General features: G+C 31.3%; 1 protein-coding gene across 3 annotated transcripts in view; it reads right to left on the bottom strand.

Moving 5' to 3' along the window:
* Foxp2 (forkhead box P2) overlaps positions 1 to 14650 on the bottom strand; it is a 554181-nt gene that overhangs the window by 151952 nt on the left and 387579 nt on the right. For all 3 annotated transcript variants that reach the window (XM_071612711.1, XM_027926404.2, XM_027926406.2), the window contains exon 5: positions 7414 to 7503. In XM_071612711.1, the coding sequence (XP_071468812.1) occupies positions 7414 to 7503 (90 nt within the window). The remainder of the gene's footprint in view (positions 1 to 7413; positions 7504 to 14650) is intronic.

Below are 14650 nucleotides of genomic sequence, written 5' to 3'. Positions count from 1 at the left end.
TAGCCTGATTCAGAATGAGGACAACATTTGGAAAAAAGTCTGCACAAATCTGTCCATGTTTTTGAAATAGGAGTTTCTTGATTTTGAGGGTTTATAAACATCTCAGGATACAAACCTTGTGAATGTCAAAGGTCTACTCTAATTAGTTCTCATGAGTGGTTTCTTCCTCATCTAATCAAAGGACATAATTTTCATCTAAAAAAATCCACTGTACAATAGAAATTTATTAGCATTCATTAAGTGCCTTTGAGAAAAGTAACTTAGTGTCCAACTATAATTTAACTTAAAATCAAGATAGATTCTTATAATGAACTTATATGACTTTCATATTAAGATATGGTGTCTTAAATTTTTATGAAGAATACATCATTACACATTTGATGATTTATCTTTTCAGATGTTGTGCTTCCAATTTCAGCATCACTAATATAATCATAAACAACACAACCAAAGATTGCTTAGAACTCTGGTAATTTAATAGTCATCCTAGTTAGTTATAGTTTAAATATTCATTTCAATGGGTTTTCTAGAAAATATGACCAAAGGAACTTTCCTGATGATGATTTTTAAAAAGTTTTATAGATAGCAAAAGCAGTAGATTACTAACACTAAATGAAATGCTTCTGGGCTCTAGGTTCCTTTAAGCTGCTGAGACTGTCTAGCATAGCATTGCTTTCATACTAAAACTACATCTGAAAATAATTTAAAGGAAAACTATTCTTGGGGAAAGACAAAAACAAAAAGAATTATTTGATACTGGATTTTAAGAAAGTAGCACAGTTTTATTATTTTGTAGCAAAATGTCATGCTAGAATATCTTCTAGGTTCAAGACAATTAAAACCTTTATAGGTATTTAAAGTTTCTTCTTTCTCTATGTAAGACCAAGAGAACAGAGACAAAATAAAATGGATAAGATTAAATGATGAGAAAAGAGAAATGAATAGTAAAGGAGGAAAGAATATAGTAAAGAAGGTGAAGGGAGCAGAGAAAATTGAAGAAAGTCAAGTCGAAATGCAGATTTCACACTGGTAGAAAGATATAAATAGAGTCCATAGAGGAAACACAAAGAGTCTTAAATGGAAGAGAAATTCAAAATAATTTTACTTTTTGTCTTTAATCATGTACTGAAACTGTTCTTCACTTTGTCATACAATTTATCTTATATACCTCTAAACATCTTAAGATGAAATTCACAGCCTAAGTCTTAAATCCTATAGAGAGCTCCCATAACAATATTAATGTTCTATTTCTTTATTGCTCTCACTTTAGTAAAGGTAGAGAAGTCAAGGGAATATATACTTAAAGTCCTAATGGATTACAGAGAGAAGCAAGTACTTGGATAGCTAAGAAAAGAAAATCTGACCTCTGACAAAGCCATTTTCTTCTATTTTTAATTTATGGGAATTCAGTAATTTGTATGCAATATACATTTTCTTATACAGCAATCTGAGAAGTGAAAGTACATTTATTAATTCTCTATTTGCTATTTAACATTCATATTAAAGTATGATTTTTTTTCCCATTCATTACTGACCATGTTAGTACTGCTGATCCTAAGAGTTACTAGCAAATGATAAAGAACTAGGGGAATTAAAACCATCAATGTTGCAATTTAGCTAAACAGTGTTTCTGGATGAAAGTTCTCATCTTCATGGATATTGCTTGACATGGTTGACAAGCTTTGTCTTTGGAAAACTATTCTTTCTTTGACCTCCCTTAATAAATCAAGTTATAATTTGATTTTTCTAATCTTTTCTTTCTGCTTCTTTTTCCTCTTGCTCTAAAAAATACAGATGTTACTAAGCTCCTCTTTGCAAATTATCTTTGTCAGAAATCTCCTCTACTCTCATGGATTCAGCTATCACTTGTGGATTATTCCACAAATATTTGTCTTTAGTTCTGACTTATCTGTCAAGCTCTCCTTTTAATTTTCTAAAAGCTGAACAATTCTACTTACACATCTTGCCATAACCATAAGCTCAACATGCCAAATGCTCAAGTCAACATCATGTCTACATAAAGAGTTTTTTAAGGATTATCACTATTCCTGACTCCTCACAACTCCCCGCCAAGGAAATATTGTCTAAATGTACCATTGCTCACTACATCCTCACAAAATAGTGCTGAGGTCCTATCACTTTCTTATTAAAAACCTTTAATATCCAGGAGAAGTGTATAAGAATTAGAGGCTCAGACACATTTTGTTACAAATACTTAAAGCAGCATTACATTAGCAGGAAATCTATATTAAAAGATTACGAAGTTTTCCACACAAGCATGTTTTGCAGATGGGCTGGATGCCCCAGACCCTCTTCGATGGGGTGTCAGCCTTGAACAGAGAGGCCATGAATGGAAACATCACTATTGAGGGCTTTTCTTCTCTAACATTAATGGAAATCTGACTATTTAATGCTATCTTATAAGAAATACCCTCTAATAGAATTGGGAAATCAGGACCACACATGGCATTTTCTATTTTCAATTAAATTCTCTCAATTTTAAGATGAAGATACACTGCATTAAACTTACTGCTTATTTTTTTATATGCAAAAATATGAACAACAAAGAATATCTTTAAAATTTTAACTTTTCTAAATCACAGTATATTGGTCTACTCCAAACTATATCTCAGGTCTTTTAATAATGTTGCTTTAAGTAGGTGGAACAAAGAGTGGTTTAGCTAATAATGCTTATATACTACAAATTGATGTAAAAAATATTCAATTTTGTTCTTTACCAAAGCACATAGGAAATTCATCATTTCCTAAAATGCATTTAGCAATATCTGGTTATGTATCTGACAAAAGTTAGTATTTTCACCCAGAAGATTTTATTAATTTTAAAATTTTAATTTTTATACCTTATTCTTGAATTCAAATATAGAATGTGAAATCTTAGAATCACTGATTACTTTACTAGAGAATCTCTGGTTTTGTCTGCTGATGTTTATTTTAACATTTTAGAAAGAAGGAATAGAAGAAGGTAGAAATGATGTTAAATTGCATTATATCACAGCATATTTAAATGTATATTATCAAAATACATAAAGGAGTAAAATAATTTTTATATAGTTTGCATTTCTTCACAATGCAATTTATAATATTATTTCAAAGCATTTAAACAAATCTTTCTTATTTGTTCAAAAGTATATTTGAACAATCATTTCCATACATATGGAATGTAATTCTTTGATTCCAAAGCATTCATTTTGGCTGTGGCCTGTTAATAAGCAAGTCTGTTGTAACTGAAAACAAATTTTAAAAACCCATAATCATTAATTTATAAGATAATATTCATCAAGATATATATAATCCCCCCAAACTAAGATGCCTGTCACTTCCTTCAAAACAAAAACAAAATAAATCTTAAACCATGAAATTTTAAATCTATTCCATCAATTAACCCAATGTCTTTGTTTTAAAGATGTTAAATGATTTCCTCAAACTTAGATAACTATTTTATGGCAAAATCTGAATAAGATTCTCAAGTTTAATTTGCTTTTGCTTTTGACTATTACATTCTTTAAGACAGAATTATAAAAAATTTATAATTTTTGTTACCTATTGGAAAAGAAAAATTTATATTAGATATTAACCTACAATGAAGGAGGTGATTACAGTGCTATATACTAAAATTCATCTAAGATAGCAAAGCAATGGCATTTACCTTAAATTTACGTCTCTGCTCTGCACAGCTGTTGAAGAACCACAAGTCTGTCTCATGGCTGTAAATGTAACAAGAACAATAATGCGACCAATTTTCATATCTAAACTAAATGAAGTAGATTTGTCAAAGGCTAGAAAATTGATAATGTATTTTATAAAAAATTTTAAATTTACAGATTTTAGAAGTGTGCATGTGTGATGTGTGTGTGTGTATGTGTGTGTGTATGTATGTGTGCTGATTTAGTCTTTCTCACCTGGAAATTACTTTATGAAATTGAAAACATTAAATATTATCATTGGCTAACTTTTCTTATTTTATGGATCACTAGGGGCACATCAAATCTAGGAAATACTGCATAGAAATAAAAAAGATAGATTAAAAGAAGAGGCCACCTTCTGCTGCTATTACTTGACTAAATTTTTTGGAAACCTTAAGAATGATGATGAAATATCTGGTAAAGTTTAGGTTAACCTCAACTCCCATTTGCATCATGATCTTTATATATTATTCTTCTTCAATATCTGATTAATCAATATACCTGATTGGATCTATTCAACTGGTGTTTCACAAAACTAATAGAATATGTAAAAATATTTCAAACACACATATTCAGATACCTATTCATGGAAGTGAAATCACTACTGCCACTGGTACTCATGACTGTCAGGTGGTATGATTTTTTTCTTTTCATTTTGCATTAGACATGCTAATACATATACCATCTGTAGCATCAGAAGCTGAAAAAACTGATATTTAAAAATAGCATATATATATATACACATACATATACATACATACACTGGTCTGCTAGAAATAGACTCTATTTCATGTCACACTTCAAATCTGGACACCACTTTTTAACACTTGAAAGAAATTTAGGTGAATGTTAACAAGCAACCAAATATTGTTCTTGTGATTTGAGCCATCAAAACAGTGGTATGAAATCAGTGTCATATCTTAAACTTTATAAAGTAGTTCTTTAGCAGAACTATATTTAAAATAGGAAATAGAAAGTTTCTCTATTGGTCTTCTAAAGATATTATTTCTGATAAGGTAAGAACCAGCATTATCTATTAACACCAAATTTCTTTTCTTGCAAGTGTAAATTCTGAACTACTTTCAATTACCCTTTGGAAACTTAAAACATAATCTCTAAAAATTTGGTTGAACACTTAGGCATTTTCTATTTTCAATTAAACTCTCTCAATGAAGATACATGCATTAGACTTACTGCTTATTTTTTATATGCAGTTAAGTAGAAATATATAGTTAAGTAGAAAAACCCCCTACACTGTGAGAAAATCTTATAAAAATTTTTTAAAATGTTAATTTCATATTATATGACTTCTTTTTTTAACACAAGTAGCAAATAGTGCAACTCATGCTAAATAGTATTTGCGGATGCAAGGATAAGTATTAACCTAATATCCCCATTTGATAACAGATGTGTAAGCTAGTATGAAATGTTGTTAGATTTTTATTAGATTTTTAATACAATCTCAGACTGCCTACAGTTGCTGAGCTTATCAAATACTATGAAATACAAAAAATGTAAGTTCTCATATTAATTGTAGTATATATTTTGGTGAGCACATAAGTCTTCATTATTTCTAAATTCTCATTCATAAAGTCAATTTCTCATCCCCATAGGTTTTAGCAAGAGATCTCATTAAAATCACAAATAATACAAAAATGCTACAGTTTTACAGAATATACAATGGAGATATATTTAGATTAATATGCATCAGGAAACACTAAACTATAAGTGATACCAGGAAAATACAGTATGATGAACAACTGCAATTATTAATAGGTAATTTACAGTACTTTTATTATTTTACAACAAAATAAAAATTTGAGGACTTTTGCTTAAAAATTTATACAACAATTGTTACATGGACAATTTCTTATTTTAGAGTCTCTAATATTTCCACATTATAGGTGTATGTTTTAAGAAAAATTATGTACATTTATATTATCAAAGTATCAAATCTTGATTATAGTATTACAACAACCACAACAACAACAAGTCAAAACCCTAAAGCTCAGGCATTCTTTCCAGAGATACTCTGGCAACCAGTAATAAAGAAACTTCTACTGGACTTAACTTTGGAGAGGAAGGAACAACTGAGAATTCCTCTACTTTGTCAAGAAACATGACAAATAGAACAATAAATACTGTTTTTCATACATTCAAAACAGGAACTTCTTTCCTATTTTTGGCTTATGTTGCCAGCATCTAAATTTTATTTTCTACATCAACAAGAAAGCAAAATGCACACTGTGAAACTATTGTGAGGATCAACGCTTCATTTGGTATCTAGTGTGACTTCTACTATGCAAAATTTTCTCTGTTAGGTACATGCATGGAGAGACTCATGGGATCAGGTAACTATAGAAATACTATACTCAGTGTTACAGCTTTAGGAGTGATATGAAGTGAGTAAAGTGTGTCACAGAGTTACTGATTAGTTAAGAGAATGTGGAATTTTTTTTTAAAACAGGAAAAAATTTAAGAAGAATTTAGATTCAGACTGATTCAATAAAACTTTCATTTACAATTATGGCAGGCATTATGCTTTAGACTCTGTTAAACATCCTCTACACCCAAGTCTCTCCTCTGCCCACTCACTCCCACAAATGACTTTGTTCCCAAGAAAATATGTTCTCTCAGATTTGTTTAGAGACCATAATGTAATCCAGTTTTGGGGTAATAAGTAATTCTGGATTGTGTGGATCAGTAGCCTATAATTCTTTGTCATACAAACTGAGCTTCAGAAGGATATCATGGAAGACTTAGTTGCTAACATCTGTGAGTACATCTGAAAATGAAAACAGACAGCTAGGCCATTTAAAAAAAATTTTAAAAAGATTGTTTTGTTAAAATAGAGCAATAGGAGAAAAATACTAAACCCTAAACGTGCCTTATTAGAATGTATGTAACACATGATTCAGGAAAAAGCATTGCTTCTCTTTCAACAAGGCTGCTGAATACTTTGAAAGGCATTTCATCCAACTCCAGAATCCACCTTCCAACCTTCCAAACGTTTTTTATGTACATCTTAAAAATGGTTTTTCCCCAAGAAAATGTCCCATACATTTTGGTTAAGAATACTATGTAAAACAATGGTTATATTATGTAGCAAAAGTTACTTTAAAAGACATACACATACTACCAGTTTCACAGGACAAATATAAGTGAGTAAGGACAACAAACTCCAGAATGTGTTTTTATAACTGTAGCAACAGCAATAACTCCCTGGCGAACTCAAACAGTTTTTTTGGCAATGGTGGAGGTTTTCTGCATTTGTCACTTGGATACAACTGCAGAAGGGTTGTCTAAGACTGCTTTGTTTCCTTCCACATCACTTTAATGTGACTTTACTTTTTTTTAGAAAGAATTTTCACATTTTTACCTACATGTGAATAAACCCCATTAAAATCTCCCAAGGGAATTTTATACAAATTCTCTATGCTTATGTATTCCAAATATAGATCCTACATAATTTTTGTTATTTTTTTTTTAATTTTCCAAGTTAACTTCTTGGAAACTTTTGAAACTTATGCTAATAGAAAAAATTGTTTTTCTCTTCTAAGAAAAATGAATAAATTCTCTTTTGGAATTAAAATGACCCACCAAAGCAAATGTAATAATCTCCTGTATATATACAATTGTATCTACACATCTGTTATTATTATGAACATCTTTTAAAATAAGACCCTAAGGACAGGAGTGCTTTACTAACCTGCAGTGGTCTCTGTTTATCACTGCTTTTAGGAGATTTCAATCCACTTGTTTGCTGTTGTAAGAGAAGTTGTCTTGCTGCTTGCAGAGCCTAGAAGTAAGAAGGGGATGATATCTAAATATTTTTTATTTAAAGTTAAATTGATTATCAGTTATTTTGTATGAAAACCCTCACCTCCCTTTATAGTCATTATTCTTTTTTTCTCCAAATATGCAAAAAATTCACAAAACACATGTATGCAACTTTATTCAAAATCATAAAGTTGCATGTAATCCTGTAGGAAATTAATTTGTTTAAAGTGCATAAAGGAAAAATGATCAACTGGATCAATAACCCCATTTCTACAAGGAACTTGTCTTTGAGTGTTGAACTAAAATGCCCACTCCCTTTTAAATTATCATTCAATTTGCATTTTCATATTACAATTTTGAAGCAAAAGCAGTAGACTTCAAGTGTTACCGGAAGCTGTAATTAAATTTGACAAATCAACATCAGATTATCTTGAAAGTGAATTAATAAGGATTTTCACTAAAGATTAAAAACACTTTTTTTATACTTACAATTCAAGGGGAAACCTCTCCTCTGACAAAATAAAGTGCAGTTTTAATGCCAAATAAAATTGAGTGGTTTTCATTTGCATTCTTAGCAAAATCAGAGAACAAAGAAATTACCACTCAACCAATCAGGTTTGTTTCTATGTGTGACAGAATACCAATCAAAATAGAAGATGTTTTCATTTATTTTTATGTTTTCTTACCCACTCAGGAAAATAAAACTTAACATAAGAAACTAATGTAAGCATTTCATTTACATGAGGAGGGGCAGTTTGGTGAATGTACTATATGAACTTATCTAACAAAAACTAGGGTCACAAAACAAGATTCATCTTAAATTATTTTAAAGGTAGCAATATATACTACCATTAAAAAAACAACAACAAAAACTTTTTTTAGAGCCTGTATTTAAAAATTCATTTTCATTCTTAACAACCGAGTTCAATGAACACTAGGGATGACAATTTTCAACACATAAAACTAAAATAAATCATTACCTTACTTTGTTATTTACTGTTTTAGAATGCAAGATACATTTTTCATAATGAGAAAAACGTCATTAAATTAATATTCTTCCATAATAATTGAGATTCTCAGATGATAAAAAGTATAATTTTGATTGGAATCAATGATCTGGTTTTTAAGAGAGTTTCCAGTATCCATGACAACAGTTGCTTTGACAAGATGTGCATATGGCATTACACTGCCAGCTGGTGTGAACAATGTTTGAACTACTGCATTGAGATGCTGAGCAAACAGAAAAAGTTGCCACGTCTTAACCCTCAGGGAAGGCAGTCATCCCCTGATCAATTATGAAAAGACAGAGAGAGGGCTGCTACAGTCTGGCTCCAAGCAAGTTTTCTGAGAAGGCAGGCAGACATAGAAACCAAAGTAAACAAACCGAATGCAGGAGCACCATCTCCTAACAACATTGATTTGTCTTCCCATAGCAGGATCTGGCACCGTTTGTCAAGAGGACTTTTTACATTTGGAGACACACTCACTCACGACGATTTTCCTTTTGTTTCTTAAACTTTGCAAGTAATCACAAGTCAAACTAAATATTTCCAAGGATGGCACATGCCAGTGAACTCAGGAAATTCATTAAGAGAGTTTGGTTTGAAGGAAAAACAAGTAAATATCAATTCCATAATTACTTTATTACAAGACTCACTGAAAAATCTCACTCAGTAGTCTAAATAATAAAGATTTCTTCTTTTAATTCAGCTTGAAAAATTAAATATGAGTTGAAATTAACTAAATTAATTAAATTTTTATGGAAATTACTATAGTGTGACCTAGGGTGTGTCTATATAAAACTTTCAAGATTAAAAAAAAATTCAGTCAATTATTTTTCCTGTTGATGACAAAATCCACACAAAATTTGGCTTCTTTTTTCATATACTTATTTTCTTCTTTAGAGATGATAGTTCATCAATATACAGCTTTAGTTTGTATTAAGTTCTGTAGTCATTTATTATCTCAAAGTATTCCTTTTTTTTAAAGGATTCTAATGAACAATTTGGAATCTTACAACCATGAATTACTAGGACTAAGAGCAATTATCAGAAATCATCTAATCTGATCCCCACCTTTTAACAAATGGGAAAAGTGAGGCTTAAAGTAATCAGTTGCTTTACTCAAGGTCACAAAACCATTTCTGAGTGCTTTGTTCAAGGTCTCCTGGCTTTCTGGCCCCAGTGCATTCCAGTGGGCCATATTGTCATTATTCTGTCAAAAGAATCCCTAGATAGCAATGGGTAAAATTCTAGTAAGGGAGACTATTTGACAGTGTAATGAATTATTCTTTATTCCTAAAATGAACATATCCAGTTCTTGAACTTAAAAGGAAAACAACACAATCTTTCTATATCCTGTATATATAAATGCATAAAAAACTGTCATAGAATATATGTTCTTTTTATGGCTAAATGTCCCCATCATGCTTAATTTCAAAATCATTATGCATTCCACCAATACCTGATAGAGCTCTGTACTCTTGTATAATCTTTATCATCTGATCAATTATTACTAAGAGAAGTGCAGTATTCTAGAGTTGGATAAAACCTTAAAAACTGTATAACCTCACTTTTTCACTTTGTAGATAGGTAAATGAAGGACCAGTACTATGATAACTTAATTAAATCACAATGCAGTAATAGATCTTTGTGTCTTTTTGTCTTCCAAGCCTAGGACCCCATCCATTATATTCCTTAATTCATCGCAATTCAAACAAGAAACCCAATGGAATATATGAATGCTCAGTGGATAAGAAAAAAAAAAAAACACTAGAAAATTAGATATAGGAAAGCTATTGCTCATGAAAATATCACTAGCCAGAAGCATATACCTGTATTGTTGATAAAGGAGTAAAATAATGATGGGACACCACATGACAGCTTGGTACAAAATGCTGCCACTTTCAAAGTACTTTGGTTTTCACATGCATTTACAGTTATCTTTAAAATAGTTGAGGGTCATCTTCCAATACAAACACTTATGAAAAATAACTACTTGCCTATTTCAACATTCTTTTGTTAGCAGCAGAGATTGCTATAGTAAACATTAAGAGGTAGGAGAACAAAAAACAATTCCAAGAAATCAGGAATGATTTAAAACTCATAAGCAGGAATCTCTGGCAGACTGCATTCTGACTGCATGCATCATATGACATTTTTATTTCCAGTATTCTTTGGGGCTGAATTTCAATAAACAATTGCTCATAGATGTTTAGCTCATTTTGCAATTTATTATTGCAGCTACTCAAATGATAAAAGATTAGGAGATAAAACATTTTCATCAATATAAGGTACTAGGTGTCAACTTACATAAAATATTAATGTGAAAATCACTTACCACTTCTATTGATAAACAGAAAAGATAAATTCCAGGGCCACTCATAAAGTTCTACAAGTCAATTAGGTATTATATGGTAATCCTCCCTCCTCAAATTAATTTAGAACAAAAGGCAAGAACTGTTTACAAAATTTCCTTTAATAATGACTGAATCTGATTCAAATAAACAAGAAAGAGGTTTCTAAGGCAGCCAAACCATATCTAGTTTCCAAAACCACATTTGTTTTGAATTAAGGGTGCACTTCACTTAATGACATGATCTAATTTTAGTCAACCTAAAGAAAATTAACATAGGGTATTTTCAAAAATTGGATCAGATTAAATGTTTTGAAAAAAGGATAAAAACATTTATAAATAGATTTAAGGTACATATTTTGTTGGCCAAGGAGGTGTGAGAATGCACATATTTTCCAGAACTGAGTGCATTTTGCCTAAAATATTTATTGAAAATGTCATTCCTAACAGTTACTGTGTAATTCTGACTAAGCTAAACTTTTGAAAGAAAAGCAAAGTTAAAGCACATCACTCTTCTCCAGTAGTATTAACTTTAAGTTTGTGATGAACTACACAAAAAGCAATTCTATGGTGTAGGTCATCATGAGAATGAATTTAGGGTGAAAAAAACTTTGTTAACCTGTCAGAAAAATACTTTCCCTGCAGAGAAACACTGAATTAAAATTATTTGAGACTAGTTTAGAAATAACCAGTAAAACTGAAAGTGTTGTGTATGCTTAGGTTTATAAATAACTTTTTTTCTGAGTAAATAGATGTATATTTTGGGAAGAAACAGACATCACTCATATCTCTCCCCATAAAAATAGGAATGCTTAACCTATCAGCCTGTTGCATTTGAGACATTAAAATGAAAAATGACATCTACGCCCATTAATATCTTCAATGTATAAACAGCACAGCGTGACACATTCTTGAGAGCTGAAGGCTACAAAATCTCTCTGAAACATAAATAACAAAGCACTCAGAAGCATATTTGATGTTGATATTCATCTCTGAGAAAAACACTGCTGCCTAGGCTTCTTATGAAAATAGATGCAGCCCAAATGGATCTCCTGTAATTGGTTTCAGATAGCGAGGTCAGAAGAAATATGATACAAGAAACGATTATGTGGAACAGGCGAAACAAGAATGTTTACACAGGCACTCCCTAGTTATACTGACAAGGGTGTATACTTTGCAGATAACCAGAAAAAAAAAAAATTGCCAGCAGGACATCCAGAATTTTGCTCCTCATACTCATATATGTTAACCTTTAACATGTTATATCTTTAAAATGCTACTTTGAACACTGAATATAAAATAAGTTTCCAAACAGAATTTCATTTTCTAATTATTTTCCCAACTGTAGTTGATAAAGACGTATATTCAGATCCTTCCACAAAGGATATGAATTCCTATTCTGTTCGGCCTTTTTTTCCTATTATGTTCCTGCTAAGGAGAATATACTGATAAATGTAATCTGAAGTCTCATAATGCTATTTAATAGAAGAAAATTAATCATCTAATTGTCATAACCTATTTTCAAACAGCAATCTATCAGAGTGAAATTATGCATCTGTAGCTATTGACCCTTCATTTTACCATGCCTGATACATAATTAGACTAAGTTTGTTGAAAAAAAAGATAATTATTAGAAAATATATTTTTAAATAATTGTTTTTTTACAGTATATTTTATATAAAGTTAGAGAATAAATGTGTGGATATATTGTATTTGTATTGTACATCACTATGGAGGCCAAATTTAAAAGGTAAAATCATTTATTGTAGATTATAATAAGAGTAATTACTTACTAAGCTTCCTATTTACCAATCTGATGTTGGGCTTTTTGGGCTTAGTATTCATGCTGTAGATCCAAAGAAGAGACAACTGAGGTGTTGAATCTGTGATAGATCTTCAAGTCCGCCTCAGAAGCAATGAAGTTCTAAAGATTCATGTCTAAATTCAATACTCTGAATACCCAGTGCAGCTGGAAACCACTGGAAGACCTCCAAAACCCTACTATGGAATAAGCCTGTTAACAGCAACTGATGCTGAGACAGGTTTTGTTTTCTCCAATCTCTAATCATACACTTGGTTTAATGGCATGAACATAGTCTCTTCAGAGCCAGCATTTTCCAGTCTGCCACAAATTAAATGAGTTATCCACGTATTTACGTATCCATCTTCTCCACTCTTCTGTTGTTACTGATAATGATGTGTTAATAGACTATCTAGGAGAAAAATAATATTACCTACAATCTGACTCATTAAAATTATCCTTCATATTTTATGGAATTCTACCCAACTATAAAATCCCCAAGTATGAAATGTAAAGATGAATTGGAACCAATTTTATTAAAATGATTTCACAAGCACTCTTTTTTCATGGCACATGTTCCAAAAACTACAAGGATTTTTTTTTTTTTTTAATATTATCTCTAGTTGTGAATGAGCACAATGCCTTTATTTATTTATTTATTTTTAATGTGGTGCTGAGGGTCGAACTCAGTGCCTCACATGTGCTAGACAAGCACTCTACTACTGAGCTACAGCTACAGCTCTACAATGATTTTTGTGCATCCTCTTCAATATTTATCTTTTTGCTATGAAATATTTTATTATTTTCCCCCACATACTCTGAATTTATATTTTGATTCTCACATACTTTAGCGATTTTTTTTTCATTATGAGACCAATATCATCTTTTGTTTGGATATGGATTGAAGACTCATTATTGCTATCTTGCTATAATTTTTACTGGCATATTAGATAAAAACTGAAAATACATGCTACTAAATTATAGCCTAATATCTGAATATAAACTATTATTTGAATCCTTTGTTTTGGATTTCCTTCTCAATTTAAAAGATTGCAGAAGAGATAGTGTTGGTAAAATGTTTGGAAGGATAAAATACATAAAAATTACTTGTCATTAAACATTTTTGTAAGTATGCTCATAAATCAAGGGAAGAACTAAACACTGCATACTTGAGGAGACAAGGTGTGATATGAGATTGTTTCTACCTCCGGGGAGTTTACATTTAATAAGGAATATTTGGTTGAATGTCAAAAGATCATAAACAATGCTAGCTGAAAACAGGAATCACAAGAGGTACCATCAAAATAAAACCAGCAGGACTTAGAATGGATAGGAAGAAACAAAGATGACTCCAAAGTGTAAAGTTGAAGGTAAGGGAGAGAAAAGCATGCTGCTGCTGGAAAGGGGGAAATCTGACCACAAAACAGCCTTGGAGAGAAGATCATGCTGTGTACCTCCTGCCATCATAACCAGAAGATTCCTGAACTGGAGTAAATAACCCAGAGCTCTACGTTGACAGTAGTCACGTTGATAACAGACACATAGATGTAGGAGATGAATGGGTAGTTAAGGCAAAAAGTTTTTTAAATTGATGATAAAAGAGAAGCAAAAGAGAGGAAGACTCAAGGTCTAAAACTTGGGGAATACTTTTTTTTTTGGGGGGGTGAATGACGAGATAGTGAAAATGAAAACAGTGAACTGTTAGGACAGCTTAGTATTAAAAGTCAAGCACACAGACCAAGGAAACAGAGGATACAATAGAGGATATTGAAGGAAACTCACTTCTACAACCAGCTGATTTTTTGACAAAGGTTCTGTGAACAGGAGATGGAGAAAGGACAGTGTTTTCAATAAATGGTGTGGGGAAATTGGGTATTCATGTGCAGAAGAATGAGACTAGACCCCCATCTCTCATCAGTTGCAGGAAATAAGACTCTAAATGGATTAAAGACTTAAATGTAACTGAAACTGTGAAACTACTGGAAGAAAACACAGGGGGAATGCTTGAGGA

The sequence above is a fragment of the Marmota flaviventris genome, chromosome 1 (assembly GCF_047511675.1).
Source record: "Marmota flaviventris isolate mMarFla1 chromosome 1, mMarFla1.hap1, whole genome shotgun sequence".
NCBI lineage: Eukaryota > Metazoa > Chordata > Mammalia > Rodentia > Sciuridae > Marmota > Marmota flaviventris.
This window is presented reverse-complemented; position numbering and strand designations above follow the sequence as displayed.